This window comes from Pecten maximus, chromosome 3, assembly GCF_902652985.1.
Source record: "Pecten maximus chromosome 3, xPecMax1.1, whole genome shotgun sequence".
NCBI lineage: Eukaryota > Metazoa > Mollusca > Bivalvia > Pectinida > Pectinidae > Pecten > Pecten maximus.
The window spans coordinates 29,345,218-29,361,414 of record NC_047017.1 but is presented as its reverse complement, the minus strand read 5'-3'; the positions used below and the strand labels follow the sequence as shown (position 1 = coordinate 29,361,414).

Genomic DNA, 16,197 nt, shown 5'->3' with positions numbered 1-16,197 from the left:
TTTGTACGAAGGTGGTTAACCCATATCACCAGCTGTACAACCAGCTAGCAGACACGCTAGTCCGTCAATCATCACAGCCTCATCCTTTCGTCAGTATCAAACCCTGTCTGGAAGACTATGAGCTGCTTCTGGGATACCGTCCCACCTACAAATTCAGAGGGCGCCATCTCTGCTGCCAGAGCTGCCTAGTCATCAAGGTTCTTCGTCGATTTGGAATCTCGATGCACGATGTCAACAACAGAGGCATCACAATTCTTGGTGCAGCAATACTTCGCCCTTCTGGAACTGGATCTAGCGGTGAAAATTGTGAAACCCTCCAGATTGGGTATGTCAATGAAAAATCAGACAAACTATTCCTGTGAAACCTGCACAGCTCTTGGTGTGATCAAAGAACAATTTACCACGATCGTCGAGATAGTGGACAACTGACTAGATGTTGTTAATGACGTCAATGAGTCGACAGAAATACTAGATATAGAAAGCTTGGAGGAAAACGCACTGTTCCAAACGCGACCCACCACCTCCTCGCCCAACATGTCCTGCCATCCAGTACATTACCCGCAAGCATAAACCCTTTTCCCCTCAACGCTGGGCCACCGCAACACCAGTCGCCTACCGCACACCTGTCTCAGTTCCCCTGTAACTCGGGATGTACAAAAACCTGTCCCGGGGAGGGGGTTGGGGTTAGGGTTGGGGGGGGGGGGGGGGGGGAGAGAGGGTTAATATGAATTGCTGGACATCCAGGTGAAGCATACAGATTTGCCAAAACGCTGCTTCGCATGTATTGGATTAAACATTAATAATTTCACTTCCATATTGACTTTGTTGTGTGTTTAAAGTTCGTTATTAAAAAGGTGATTAGCTTAATCACTTGATTAGTGAAAATCTCATTTGCATTACGTCAAAACTTGAGTGTGCGTGTTCCTTAAAATAGGCAGGTAGGAAGGGACTGGCAAGTGTTATAGTCTCATACAATTTGGTGATTTTAACATTTTAACATTGCTGTTTACTGTGATAAGCCTTATCACTCTTTGAACACTGAGTCCAATACTACACCATCTACGTAATAAGATTTTATAGGTTCGTGGCATCAACCAGGAATCTGGTTACCACATATATTAAACTACGGATATTAAACCATTAGGCTATCAAAATTGTCCAGTCTAGGATTGCTAACGGACAGTGTTTGGATCAACATGTACTCTGTAGCGTTCAATATTTCAGATTTGATTAAAAGGCGTTAGAGAGATTGGAATAGATGCATCCAGTGACACAAAGTCTGAACTGTTGATAATGTGTGTAATACAAGATGAAGAACAGTACTAGTATGATTCCCTGTGTTCTAAACAATCTCGCGAACTCTTTATCACCACATGCTGTTGCTTTTAACAATTCCTACCCACTTAGAAACAGAAATCATTTTATTTGTACTTTCTCGGAACTTGAGATAGACGTGGAAACAAGATTGGCCTCCTTCTCTTTCTACATTTAAAACCGAGGGTACAGCGTTGGAGAAACGAAACGAATATAGTATATTACACAGTTGAGGTATAAATATGGCAAGCCAAGTTGTCATTTATTCACGGAGCACCGTTGATCCAGGATTTTACCAAATTATACAAGATATCTTGTAATAATTATATAAGATATCTTATAAACTATAAACTTTATAAGATATCTTATATAATAAATGATATATCTTATATACTTCCCTTTATAAGATATCTTATATAATATATAAGATATTAAGATAGCTTATATCATATATAAGATATACGGAAACGTAAAGCTGCCATTACTTAATTATGAGGATGTAAGTAATGATATTAAGATAAGTTATTTCAAAATCCACCATTATATGTCATAATCTTAATAAAAATATCACAGAATATTAGAATATATGTGAATATTCTAATTTATGGTTTCTCGACTTAAAGGGAAATTCCCTTCAGCATGAATTATCGGATGTCGAGATGAAATATACTGTTTTATTATACATTTTGTATGTCACTTTAACAATTATCTTCCTTTCTTTATCTTGATTTGTATAGTTGTTATCGTCATTTGGTATTTAATTTTCTCGATTTACAATCATATATCGAGCTAATGAATTTGACATAAAGGGAATATATAAATACAGTGTATATCGTGAAAATGATATCGATATCCGAAATATGCCGTACTTGAAACGCTAGCGCGCTCCATTGAATTTGCCTTTGTCCATTTGGCATTCATATTGCCTATGAATGCCAACTGAAAGCAGTGGACATCCTTGTGAGAATGTCTATCATTTCTGTTCCATGTTTTCTAGGTTTTTATACTTGATGTTGTTATTGATATAAATTTATGTTACTGCTCCAAGGAAATGAAAATCTCTCATTAGAAACAAACACTACATTTTTTTTAGATGTGTGGATATGTGTACATTGAATAAGAGGACTAAATAACTATATAGGTATCCGATTAAATCCAGCCAAAGGCTTAGTTAATGTGATATGAACTTTACGATTATTTGCTTTCATCTGAAAAAAAACTGGTAATTCACTGTATTCAGATTATGCTCTTTCTTAATTCATGTACAATTCATTGTGGAGAGGTTGCAATAAGTTGTAACGTCCAATCCTTTTTCTACATTAACCGAATATAAATATGAAAAAAAATTTTAAATAAAGTATGGGAACCGTTATAGCGCACAGATGAAGAACTAAAAATATAGACCACGGACTTTACCCTTAGGGAGCCTCTGGGAAAGTTAACGTCGTGTAAACGCTTGTAAGCAAAGTGTGCAACGAAAGCGTGTGTCTAACTTTGGGCACTTATGTTTTTGTTTGTTAACACATGGATTGTAAAACGATATGAAAACGTTTATGCGGTCAAAACCATCGCTGTAACAGTGTGATTTTGATGTTAACAATGGATATCGATTGTGACTACCTTGACTTTGGAGATGATAGCGACCCATTTGTGGGCTCGGACAGGTAGGTGTCAGATGAATGGCTGACCATATATACCTGCATGATAACAGCTTATAACTGTATAATCTGGGTAATTGGTATTGGACATGAGCAGATGCATGCCTCTCGACACACAGGCACATGCATATATAAAAAGTTGATTTTATAGAATGAATTATATAGGCAAGCGCATGTGTCTTCGCCCACTAATTATAGAACGACATGTCTGCATAAATTCAAAGGAGAATCAAAGCTTCAACTTTCCAACAGTGTCCAAGCCTTATAAAAAAGTACATTTATGACATAAAATATCTTCTTCTTCTTCTTGAATAGACTCTTAGGAAAGAGTGGATAACATCCCTCCTGGGCATATGTGCAGAATGTGCCCCGACAGGAATCAAACCCGGGTCTCCGGCGTAATAAGCCACGTACAGCTCTACCTCCTGAGTCAAAGAAGCATGCTCCACCAGCTAAGTGACGGAGAACATATTTAACACGTAACCCTGGTAAATACTAGTCGCAATATACGGCTAGAGAGATCTTCTCTTTAGCTCGATCGGTTGAGCGCAAGACTAGTAAGCCAGAGGTCCCGGGTTCGATCCCTAGCGGAGCCAGTGATTTAAATTAAATTAATCCTGAGCTCTGTTACAACTATGTACAAGCTACATTGACCCATTCCTTTTACATATATATTAACTTTTTTTGGGGTATTTTATTTTTATATATGAAATAGTATCATCAATATACAGCTCGGCTAGAGATTGAGAATAAATCTAGAGATTGATATTGATTGTTTGAACGTAAGTATAAATGTAGCTGAACTGGGCTGAGTGTTGGTGGTCAGGTACAGCTCAAATGGTAGGAGTTTCCGTCTAAGAATTTGAAGGGCCAGGTTTGAGTCCAGGTCTGGTCATTGCATTTTCCTCTCCTTTTACATCAGATTAGAGAGCTAAACATCATCAGTAGCGGAGGCATTGGAATATATATACATACTTATCAATAATTACATGGGTTACACTAGTACTGGTACCAATGTAAAGATTCAGAAATTAGGATTTTTACGACAGACTTATACATTGAGTAAAACTCGCTTGTGCCGAACATGCTTGGTATATATCGGATGAGTCAAATGTTTTGTTCGGTCATGAATTTTTCTTCTTTATCTAAGTAAGGCTGTTTCAAACACTGTTGAATTGAAAAAAATGCAGTTGTGTCAAATATATTTTGTGGTCTATCCCTTCTAAATCATACCAAATTTCCATTTTTGAGTCAAACATCCAGGTGTCACATTGTCTCGGGTAAAAATTCCTGGCTTCATTAATATTTGGGTGGACTGATTGTGACTGGTCAATGACAGTGATTTTATTTTCATAAACTTGAAGTGTAGAGAATTATATAAAGGACATGCATATATATTCCATTCATTTTATAAACAATGACACTGCTTTTGCTTACTGAACTTCACAAGTGAAACCAATTTTTCATCTACTAAAAATAAAAAAAGAGTATTAAATTTAAAAGCTCTGGGTCTTTTATAATAGTATTGAGATAAAAAGAGGTACCTATAGCTACTTGTTACTAGATGTCAATCTATACTGCCAAATATCAGATGGAAAAAGTAAGGGATGAATATAGCCTATATAGGTGTTTTGTAAATGTAGATCAGAAACATAAGGAGACAATATATGTGTGCTTTGGAAATTATGAAGTGCCTTGCATTATACATTACAGTTCTTCAGATGAAGGTGGGTTGGATATTGTACTCAATAGTACTCCAGAATTGAAGAGGAAACTCACGGTTCGCTGCAGTAAGAAACCAGAATTATCCAGTGAGGATGAATTTGAGAAGGAAATGAATGAAGAGCTAAATGACACAGTGAAGGCCATGGAAGCAGAAAGGAGTGGAAAAAAGGGAATGTCCGGTATATATACTGTATATGGTCACAGATTTATCTAAAAGACTGAGACACTATGCAGTTATAGTTCTGAAACATATATATTGGTGAAATATTGAGTTGCGCTTTAATAATTTGTCGGGGGGAACATCTACCCGAATTGATGCATATGTACATTACAGGGATACATCTATTTATGGGTAATTTTCCAATGACTTGAAGTTATAAAATTTGAATAATTTTTATGGGCAAACCAGTTATAGCTAATGGCCTCTTAATCTGTTATTGAAGACCCCTCTTGTTAATTGTTGTTTCTGACCCCATATGAAACAATTTTGATCTTATATATTTTCTTTGTATCAAATATATCTGAAACATTGATTGAATCTGTTAATGAGTCCGGTGACAAATTTGGTCTGGTGACAAATTCACAAGGATATTTCTTGGCAAATTTGAAGTGATACTTCTAATTAATGTTACAGTATTCACTGCTAAAGTTTGAATTGAGTAACTTGATACCCTGTAAGGAACTTTCCTGATCTTTCTGTAGACCTGACTCTGAAATGAATGGTAAATTCTGTTCCTAGTGCATGCTAATCAATTGTCTGATAATCAGAAGATAAACCTTCTAAAGAGATGGAAAACCTTGAGCTCCAATAAACAAATCTTTAGTGGTTTATATCTGTGAGACTGAATTTCTAGATGATTTTTTTTATCAGGAAAGAAAATACAGTCGCAGCAGCTGGAGGGAAGTTCCAAGTCAAGTGGTGATACAAAGCGACCAGAGGAATATTATGATGATGTGTACTTTGATTCTGACGAGGAGGAAATGGTGACACAAGGTATGTATAACGTATAAACTTTACTGGGGTGAGGAGGAAATGGTGACACAAGGTATGTATATATAACGTATAAACTTTACTGGGGTGAGGAAGAAATGGTGACACAAGGTATGTATAATGTATAAACTTTACTGGGGTGAGGAGGAAATGGTGACACAAGGTATGTATAACGTATAAACTTTACTGGGGTGAGGAAGAAATGGTGACACAAGGTATGCATAACATATATAAACTTTACTGGGGTGAGGAGGAAATGGTGACAAGGTATGTACAACGTGTAAACTTTACTGGGGTGAGGAGGAAATGGTGACACAAGGTATGTATAACGTATAAACTTTACTGGGGTGAGGAGGAAATGGTGACAAGGTATGTATAACGTATAAACTTTACTGGGTTGAGGAGGAAATGGTGACACAAGGTATGTATAACGTATAAACTTTACTGGGTTGAGGAGGAAATGGTGACACAAGGTATGTATAAACATTACTGGGGTGAGGAGGAAATGGTGACACAAGGTATGTATAAACTTTACTGGGGTGAGGAGGAAATGGTGACACAAGGTATGTATAAACTTTACTGGGGTGAGGAGGAAATGGTGACACAAGGTATGTATAAACTTTACTGGGGTAAGGAGGAAATGGTAACACAAGGTATGTATAACATATATAAACTTTACTGGGGTGAGGAGGAAATGGTGACACAAGGTATGTACAACGTATATAAACTTTACTGGGGTGAGGAGGAAATGGTGACACAAGGTATGTATAAACTTTACTGGGGTAAGGAGGAAATGGTAACACAAGGTATGTATAACATATATAAACTTTACTGGGGTGAGGAGGAAATGGTGACACAAGGTATGTACAACGTGTAAACTTTACTGGGGTGAGGAGGAAATGGTGACACAAGGTATGTATAACATATATAAACTTTACTGGGGTGAGGAGGAAATGGTGACACAAGGTATGTATAACGTATAAACTTTACTGGGGTGAGGAGGAAATGGTAACACAAGGTATGTACAATATATAAACTTTGACTGGGACGAGGAGGAAATGATACAATGTATGTACACCGTATGTATAACATATATATGTACAACATGATACTGTGACTGGGACGAGGAGGAAATGGTGACACAAGGTATGTTATATATAAACTTTGACTTGGATGAGGAGGAAATGGTGATGCAACACTAGAAATGTTATATATACATGGTAGAAGATGGATACTTTAGTTACATGGTATATATTTGGTAGGAGATGAACACTTTAGATACATGGTATATATTTGGTAGGAGTTGAACACTATATATATGTGGTATATATTTGGTAGGAGTTGAACACTGTATATATGTGGTATATATTTTCTAGAAGATGAACACTCTAGATACATGGTATATATTTTGTAGAAGATGAACACTTTAGATAAGTGGTATATATTTGGTAAGAGATGAACACTTTAGATACATGGTATATATTTGGTAGGAGAAGAACACTATATATATGTTGTATATATTTGGTAGGAGATGAACACTGTATATATGTGGTATATATTTGATAGGAGATGAACGTGTTAAACGGAAGAATCCTGTTATGAGTAATGACGACTTGCTGTATGACCCTGACATGGATGATCAGGATCAGCAATGGGTGGACAAGAGACGGCGGCATTACCAGCCAGGTACAGCTGGGACTGAGGAAGTTCAGCGGCGTCTACCACACAGCGATGCCGTTCTGGACTGCCCAGCATGCATGAGCACCCTATGTAGGGATTGTCAGAGGTAATTGTAACATTTTCGGAATGTACAGTAAACGTTGAACATAAAAAAGTTTTTGGAAATTTCCATTTACAGGTATATGTATATTGTTTATTATCATTAACATTATTCACAATATGAATGAAAATTTAAAAAATCATGAAACAAATTACTTTACAGCTGTACATACATTCATTTACAAAAAGAATATGATAACCCAAACTTCTTATTTTCTTAGTTTCTTTTTTTACTATTTTGCAGTTATCCTTGAAAATGACTATCAGTAATACTTTTAACACATTTGATGTTCGACTCCAGACATGCATCATTTTAGATCCGATGTCAATTTCACTGTTTTGCAGACACAGCTCCTTTGAGAATCAGTACAGAGCCATGTTTGTTATGAACTGCTCGGTAGACAAATCAGAACTTCTAAAGTACCCAGAACAGCAACCTAAGATTTCTAAAAAGAAGATGAAGAAACAGAAAAAACAGGGCCGTAGTTTGATTGGTGCAGGTGTTGCTGATGCGGAGGCTGGGACTGATGTTGCTAGTCTGGAGGCTGGAACTAGTGTTGCTGGGAGCCAGGAAGCTGCTGAAGAGACTAGCAAAGACATATTCCACCCTGTCAGATGTACAGAGTGTAACACTGTGGTGGCTGTGTATGACCAAGATGATGTTTATCACTTCTTCAATGTACTGGCTAGCTATACGTAGTACAGAACTTTACAGAGTATGTTTAGGTGTATTGAGTTGTGTGTGGATGTATTGGAACGTGTCTGGGTGTGTGTTTTTATGGGTTGGGTGTATCTTTTGGTAAGTTGATGTGTCAGGTGCTTGGTTTAATGGAATGATATGAGACTACTGCATGTATATACAGTCAAACCTTCATATGTGACCTTCCAAGGGAGGTAATAAATAGGTCACATATCACAGGTAGTCTCTTACTTAATCTAGGTTCGGGTAACTAGTATAGTAAACACAATTTGGAGGGGGAAATACAGTAACTTATGAGAGGGAGTCACTTAATTTAGGTGGTCACTAAAGGCAGGTTTGACTGTATGTTTGCTTTATATGAAAAACCCAAGATGTTGATCACCACAGTCCTGAACAGGCCTCAATAAATGCCTCCTTCATGATACAGTGATTTGTATATGTAACTAAGTTGTATAATTCATATGTATTTATATGTCAGAGTCAAACATATATCCAGATATAGACAAACTGCTGGTTATATATATACTGTGCGAATTTTATGTAGACATTTTTGTGACAAAACAATCATTTATTTGATTTTCACTGGAGGTATATGTTAAGTATGCAGTAATATTGTCCCCTGTATGGTAAGGGCAATACACAGTCTACAGACTCATTACATTATAAATTTATTTACCTTTATTGTTAATCACAGATGATAATAACATATGATGTGCTCAGTTTGGTTGCTGTCCTTGTTCAGGACAAATGATGTCATTTTACCCATCATTAAAGTATTTAATAGATTTCTATTACAGAAGAAAAATGTGTGACTGTTTCATACTTCATGAACGACACTTGATAAAACACCATATGTATCAGTAACGAGAATATTCAGTCCCTGTGTAAACTGTAAAATACATGTCAGAGTTAGAAGTATTATCTACTTTCTTCATTCTCTGATTAATTGGTTTATACAAAAGTTGTCTCCCTTTCTCCCCTCTCGTTACAGCAATCATTTCGGTTTCCAGACATGAGCTGTAATATGTTGGGTTGTTACAGACATAAATGTACTATAAGTTTCTCAATCTGTTTCATTTGTATCTCTAAACTTAAGTTGTGAACAGTTATAAGCTTATCTTCTCAAAAAAATAATGTCCAGAAGAGTGACATGTTCATTGGTGCTGGAAGTGAATATATAAAATTCTATTTTAAAATACATTTTGGCAAAATTAAGAGAAAAAACCCCTATCAGGTTTATTGTTAACATGAATTATTAGAATCTTTAAGAATGTGATGTTTTCAGTTTGATTACTAGTTATTATTTATGAATGATATGCATGGAATGCTAAAAGCCTGTCTGATTTCAATACAGTAATCCACCAAATAATAATTCTTCAGTTATATTTACATATATATAACATGTATATACATCCTAGGACATCGCATACAAACCTGTTACACTGTATACAAATAAATTAAAATGGGCACATTTGATATCTAAATAATTTTCCTGATTAAACCTTTTTTTTTATGTTTTTAAATTCAGCTGTAAATCATGAACACATGTCTGGCTGTTTAGTGTGATTCTGACAACTGACAACCATAATATATACAAGTATAAAAGTAATATACATTTTGATTGGCCACTGTGTAGATGAGTTGGATTGGGCGTGTCTGTTGTTTTATATTCCTATGTCTCACTGTTTTGATTGGTCGCTGTGTCTGATGTTTTGGGCATGTCTGCTATTTGATCGGTCCTGTTTCATTGAGTTGGTCGTGTTTATTGTTTTATACTCCTAAATCTCACTGTTTTGATTGGACATTGTGTCTGTTAGTCGAGCGTGTCTATTGTTATATACTCATAAGTTTCACTGTGTTTATTGGTCAATGTGCTGTCAGTTGGGCGTGACTGTTGTTTTAGTGTGACGTCATCACTCTTTTGATTGGTTTCATAGTCTGACGTTCACGCTATTTTGATTGGTCGCTGTCTCGTTGAGTTGAGCATGTCTGCTTTATATTGTGACGTCCTCACTGTTTTGATTGGTCGCTGTACGATTGAGATGAGCATGTCTGTTTTATATCGTGACGTCCTCACTGTTTTGATTGGTCGCTGTACGGTTGAGATGGGCGTGTCTCTTGTTTTATAGTCTGACGTCCACACTCTTGTGCTCGGTCGCTGTGCCGTTGAGTTGGGTGTGGCTGTTGTTACTGGTATCACTATTACTACGAGCGTGGTCGGTGACGTGGTCGGTGACGTGGTCGTTGGTGTAGGCGTGGTTGTCGAAGGCGCTCTCCATTATGTTGCTGTAGTGCACACGGCCCTCCTGAATCTCTTCATACACCGGCTCTGTCTTCCCGACAGTCGCCTACAAAGGTTCACAGTAGGAACAGTATAGTATGGATTAAACGTTTGAACACGGACTTATATAACAAAGAACACTTTTAAACTCTGACAACATGTAACATTTTTGACATACGATTTGCTACAGATTTAGAAAAGACTACATTATGCATGATTGCATGGACACGGACCTGACATTTGAACTGAATAAAGATAGATATATAACTACTAGCTACATATTTGAACCGATAGAAATCAAAATCCTACAGAACTTTTGACCTGATGACTTTATCATTACATCTGTGGCAATTAATTAAAAACAACTGCTGTGAAAAACCAGGGACGTACATACTAAGCATGTCCCTGGAAAAGCATAGTCGACATCAATACAGTGAATGGTGAGATACTGTATAGCAGGCTAAAACGTGTACAGTAATTTATATCTTATTACACATACCATGAATATGGACTATATACATTTCCTTATTCTTAGCATGCTCGTCATGTCTAAGGAAATGGCTGAATAAATACGAAACGGAGAGCTTTGTGTTTGATTTGCGCTTCACTTCGGAAGCATAGTTATACTACAATTTTCCAGTAATCACATGCTTACAGCAATAATGCAATACGTCTGTATTTTATATACGGACAGACGGGAATCCCTGTTTAATACAACATAACACGTCTGTATTTTATATAGGACAGACGGGAAACCCTGCCTATTACAACACACCGAAAAAAATAGTTTGTCAGTTTGACAAATTTAATTCGTATACTATACTGTGCGATCAAGTCCACACGAATAACACATATTTTGTTATGTACAGCTAAATATGATTTTATTATAAAACAATCGGTTATAACAATCTATAATGGTGGATACGATTGATAAATAGTTTGTTATAATATCGGCGCCTTTACCTGATGTGTATGGTCTGTATTGTTTTGGTCGGTCGATCTCCGTCTTTTTGTTACCATGCCTCTTCTCCTACAAAAATAACCAGTGTCCCCATCAGTCCGACCTTACAAAGCACATGTATATCCTACACCTATATATGGAATTGAATATTCAAACATATAAACAATTAGTCAATATTCGTAACTGTTGTTGATATCTAGCCACCAATATCATGTGATCTTGTTCTCCACTTCGGTGAGTTTTGCTGGCGCTGTATTTTTTTTTTGTTGAGATTTGTGGGCAGATAAAATGCTATCAGACATTTACATCAATTGATTTTCCGAATATGGATTATGACTGTACGCAGTCGCTAACGTCATTCACGCATCAGATCTACTACACCAGAATGATTGGATTCCTGGCAGACAATGTTAAGTTTGGTGACAATGCCTTACAACAGACTATAGGTACAAACTGTACTTATTGCCGCCTTGTTTCAGGGTTTTCTTGGACAATGAATTTTAATAACCCTAGGATAGTCCTTTTTTAAATGATTTTTTCGATATATTGATGATATTTTGCATTAAATGTTAAGAAATGTATTGATCTTGTCGATTGGATATACTCTCAAAAACAAAGAAATCAAGGTCACAACAAGGTATCTCACACCGGCCTCTCAGCTCGATCGTCCCGTACATAAATGTCTCTATTTGTAAAAAAAAAAAAAAAAAAAAAAAAAAAGAGGACGTCAAACAAAAGCAATCAATCAACATCCTCGATCTTTACTTACAACCTAGCAAACGATGAATGTATTTCAATTTTCCATTCCTAGATAGTAGCAACATTGCTTTCCCAAGATACAGAGTTTACAGCTCATTCAGTATTCGTGAGCTTGTTCCAAACATTACGATTTCCGTCACAGATCGATAAACTTATAAAACAATGCGGGGTTCAAATGTTCATGTAGGGCGTCATGTTTTGGGTAGTATTCTATTTCCTTTTGGGCTATGGTGTTCGGCGTATGGTGCGTATCTGAAGGTCTGGTGGTTCGTTGTCACTCGAAACATTTTAAAACTTGAGATTACTTGGTCTAACCTATATGACTGGTGTCGTCGATAACGTCTACACAGGGTCTAACATTTCTGTGTTGTTTCATTGAAATAGGTTCACAAGTTTAGTAGGTGTTGTCCGGACAAGGCGGACAAGCTTAGTTCAGTGTAACCTTCACGGAGACCATTGAAAAAAAATGTAAGGAAAATAATCTGTGTTCCTGAAGAGTAAGCGTCTTCTATGTCATCCTTTATCTAAGTTATCTCCAAACCTTGTTTTGTCACGGAAATAGTGATTATGGGAATATAGTTACTATCACTGATATTCACATGTCTGCTTATTGGCTTAATCAATGATATTCACGAGTCTGCTTATTGGCTTAATCACTGATATTCACATGTCTGCTTATTGGCTTAATCACTGATATTCACATGTCTGCTTAATGCTTATTGGCATAATCAATGATATTCACGTGTCTGCTTATTGGCTTAATCACTGATATTCACATGTCTGCTTATTGGCTTAATCACTGATATTCACGTATCTGCTTATTGGCTTAATCACTGATATTCGCATGTCTGCTTATTGGCTTAATCATTGATATTACATGTCTGCTTATTGACTTAATCACTGATATTCTCATGTCTGCTTATTGGCTTAATCACTGATATTCACATGTCTGTTTATTGGTTTAATCACTGATATTCACATGCCTGCTTATTGGCCTAACTGTATAAGGTAATAAAAGCCTAGAAATGGAAAACTTTCCCTCCTGGTTACATTGTATGCACAGATCGAGGTAAGCGAGATTGCAGTGTCCCCTTATTCCACATTCATTCGACATGGTCGTTAAAGTCTTTAATGATAGCACATTATCGATATATTTATATGCGAGATTGAACGACTTTGCAATTTATCTATTAGCAATCCTGATTAACTTCCCAAGTTATGTCTAATGAGACTTTAAATTGCTTGTTTTTCTAAAACTGCTAGAGCATTGAACATTGTCTTTGTTGTGAAGGGTGGGGTTCATATCATACCAGCTAGCCACTCTTTAACAAATAACACTACTAAGTATATGGCAATCGACGGTCGTATATTGCTTCGCCTCGCAGTGCTCTTAGTATAACACTGACGCATTTAAATAAATATAAGGAATTAATCGTATTTTTATGACACTTAGACCACAGATGTTTTCAGATTTTAAAACAACTAATCGATATGTTATGTTTTACGTTGATACCTGATAACAAATCAACAAGTCCACGGACACATCTGCAATATTGATCCTATATATATAGCCCACATATTGTATACGTTTTGCTGTGAAGGTAAGAAGTGCGTGATTTGAAAAAAAAACAAACAAACAACAAACCATGGTGCATGTCTCCTAATATACCGTGAATTATAAGCTGCACACATCTACCCCCTCACCCTCCAGTAAAGAACAAAACAACACGGTAAGAGTGTCAACACAAAATGATATGCGAGTGGTTGAAAAGCCATGTTTACACAAAACAAGATAATGTCCACTGTCGTGGTGAAATGGAGTATTCGACGTGGGTGTATTTATATACACGGAAATACCAATACAGCTAATCTTAAAAAAAAATGAACCTAGTTTATGAACCATGTCTTGGTAAATGTGATGTGACGTAAATGAACCGTGAAATACCTACCTGGACCAGCACAAAGTTGCCAAGCATATCGTCAGTAATATACATCCACTTAAAACAACGATTGCGATGCACGAGGACCCACACTGGTTGCCGGGTATCTGATTTTCAGGGTGGGGGATGACACACCTTAAAGCTATCTGTCCACTCTCGTAATCTGTTAGTCCCTTCTTCCTAGCCACCTCCCATAGTAGACTCTTTTTCCATGGAGGGGGGCACGGGGCGAATTGTAGGAGATCAGCTCCGAGGAAGTACGATTGATCACATAGATATGTGGTGTTACACTGGTCCTCTACCCCCGGACCAGCTGTCGATATCCCCGGTACTATCGTTGAAGTGTTGGAACCAATACCCATTTATAACGTCATACTGCCCTGATAGGGCTGCGGTTACGCGTCTTGTTGGAGTTTCAGTATTGGGATAGACATCTACAGCTCAACATGTACACCATCTATAATATATTAGGGCGTTCTTTCTGGTCACGTGCTCGTGATTGTTGTACAACACCTGTATTTCCTATCGATTTTCATCTTTACCTCGATCCACAAATATGGCGGTGAAATTAACTATTCTTAATGATTAATGCCAGTCAGTGAAGCGAGACTGCTCCGATAATATAACCACACTAAACGCCTGCTACAGAAATGATGTGTTTCATAACAACGCACTTATTATCTTTTGATTCCATACAAACGTTTTCCCATTTAGAACGTGACCAGGCAATCAATAAAACCAAACACGGAACTTGATAACGTACCACATTACCTATCAGGTCCTGCTGGTAACATACGGGTCCTATACACGATGGCATACCTGTATGTAAACTTGTGACTTCCGTCTCCTAAACACTGCTTTAACTCTCTGCTACCACGATCAGGGCTAAATTTTATTAATATTTCTTTACTTACAATTTCCTATAGAGAAGCATTACAGAATGTTTCGAAAGTTCCGTAGCTAGGATGTCCCGGTTTATAACTGTTGGGACACTATAATTATGATTCATCACGCGAAAGGAGATATTAACCATTGTGAATCACTATTCAAGCAATATCTTTAAACTCATAAACATCACACAAGCCTCAGCAAAAGGTATCTAATCTAATCCAACCTAGACCCGGTTTGACAGTAGAGCAATCAAAATAAACATTCCGTCAGGCAGCAAAGCTCCTGTAAAGACAGTATACTATAGGCAGGTTTTGACAGTAGAGCAATCACAATTGACGTCCCGTACATGGCAGCACAGCTCCTGTTGTGGGCGGGGTTTTCAGTAGAGCAATCATGATAATCTGTTTATTCTAAATAAGGCCTGGTTTGACAGAGTAATCATAATAAACATTCCGTACAAGGTAGCTAAGCTCCTGTAATGACTACAGTCTAGGCAAGGGTTTGACGGCAGAACAGTCGTGATTAACGTATACCGTACAGGGCAGCAAAGCTCCTGTATTGCGAAGAGTTTGACAGAAGAGCAGACGTTGTAAATTTCCCTTAGAGGGCAGCAAAGCTCCTATATTCGGAGGAGTTTGCCGTAGAACACTCGTGGTAAATATCCTGTACAGGGCAGCAAAGCTCCTGTATTCGGCGGAGTTTGCCGTATATATAGAACAGTCGTGATAAACTCCCGTATTTGACAGTGTCTGAAAGTAGAGCAGTTGTAGAGCAGTTGTGGTAAACGTTCCGTATAGGGCAGCAAAGCTTCTGATATGAGTTTATAATCTAGTAGGGGTTTGACAATTGAACAGTCGTGATAAACGTGTCGTACTGGGCAGCAAAGCTCCTGTATTCGGCGGAGTTTGCCGTAGAACAGTCGTGGTAAATGTCCCGTACAGGGCAGCAAAGCTCCTGGTGTGACAGTATAATCTAGTCGGGCTTTGACAGTATAACAGTAGTGATAGCCTCGTCAAGAATCAGGCTTGAGAGTATAACAGTCGTGATAAACTTGTCGTACAGGGCAGCAAAGCTCCTGTATTGGGAAGAGTTGATAGTAGAACAGACATTGTAAATGTCCCGTACAGGGCAGCAAAGCTCTTGTTGTGACAGTATAATCTAGTCAGGCTTTGACAATTGAACAGTCGTGGTAAATGTC

At 37.4% G+C, this 16,197-nt stretch overlaps 2 protein-coding genes across 3 annotated transcripts; one reads left to right on the top strand and one right to left on the bottom strand.

Moving 5' to 3' along the window:
* The first annotated feature begins 2,789 nt into the window (after positions 1 to 2,789).
* On the top strand, positions 2,790 to 8,257 carry LOC117323846 (E2F-associated phosphoprotein-like). Of its 2 annotated transcripts, none has more exons than XM_033879329.1 (5): positions 2,790 to 2,978; positions 4,686 to 4,876; positions 5,569 to 5,691; positions 7,258 to 7,474; positions 7,813 to 8,257. In XM_033879329.1, the coding sequence occupies exons 1-5, from the start codon at positions 2,905 to 2,907 to the stop codon at positions 8,165 to 8,167; spliced, it is 960 nt and encodes a 319-aa protein (XP_033735220.1). In that variant the 5' UTR covers positions 2,790 to 2,904; the 3' UTR covers positions 8,168 to 8,257. The 2 variants fall into 2 exon arrangements, with proteins under 2 accessions (XP_033735220.1, XP_033735219.1); XM_033879328.1 differs by having other exon boundaries at positions 7,255 to 7,474.
* Positions 8,258 to 8,827: 570 nt separating this feature from the next.
* On the bottom strand, positions 8,828 to 14,872 carry LOC117323847. The gene is made up of 3 exons (XM_033879330.1): positions 14,118 to 14,872; positions 11,412 to 11,478; positions 8,828 to 10,515 (listed from the first exon to the last, which is right to left on the bottom strand). Exons 1-3 carry the CDS (start codon positions 14,468 to 14,470, stop codon positions 10,291 to 10,293), a joined length of 645 nt encoding a protein of 214 aa, XP_033735221.1. The 5' UTR covers positions 14,471 to 14,872; the 3' UTR covers positions 8,828 to 10,290.
* Positions 14,873 to 16,197: the final 1,325 nt, after the last annotated feature.

Coding starts and splice junctions, on each gene's coding strand:
- LOC117323847 (XM_033879330.1), bottom strand. CDS start 14,470: ATGGGTATTGGTTCCAACACTTCAACGATAGTACCGGGGATATCGACA. Junction 11,479..14,117: donor GCAACTTTGTGCTGGTCCAG/GTAGGTATTTCA, acceptor TTATTTTTGTAG/GAGAAGAGGCATGGTAACAA. Junction 10,516..11,411: donor ATACAGACCATACACATCAG/GTAAAGGCGCCG, acceptor GAACCTTTGTAG/GCGACTGTCGGGAAGACAGA.
- LOC117323846 (XM_033879328.1), top strand. CDS start 2,905: ATGTTAACAATGGATATCGATTGTGACTACCTTGACTTTGGAGATGAT. Junction 4,877..5,568: donor TGGAAAAAAGGGAATGTCCG/GTATATATACTG, acceptor TTTTTTTATCAG/GAAAGAAAATACAGTCGCAG. Junction 7,475..7,812: donor CTATGTAGGGATTGTCAGAG/GTAATTGTAACA, acceptor ACTGTTTTGCAG/ACACAGCTCCTTTGAGAATC.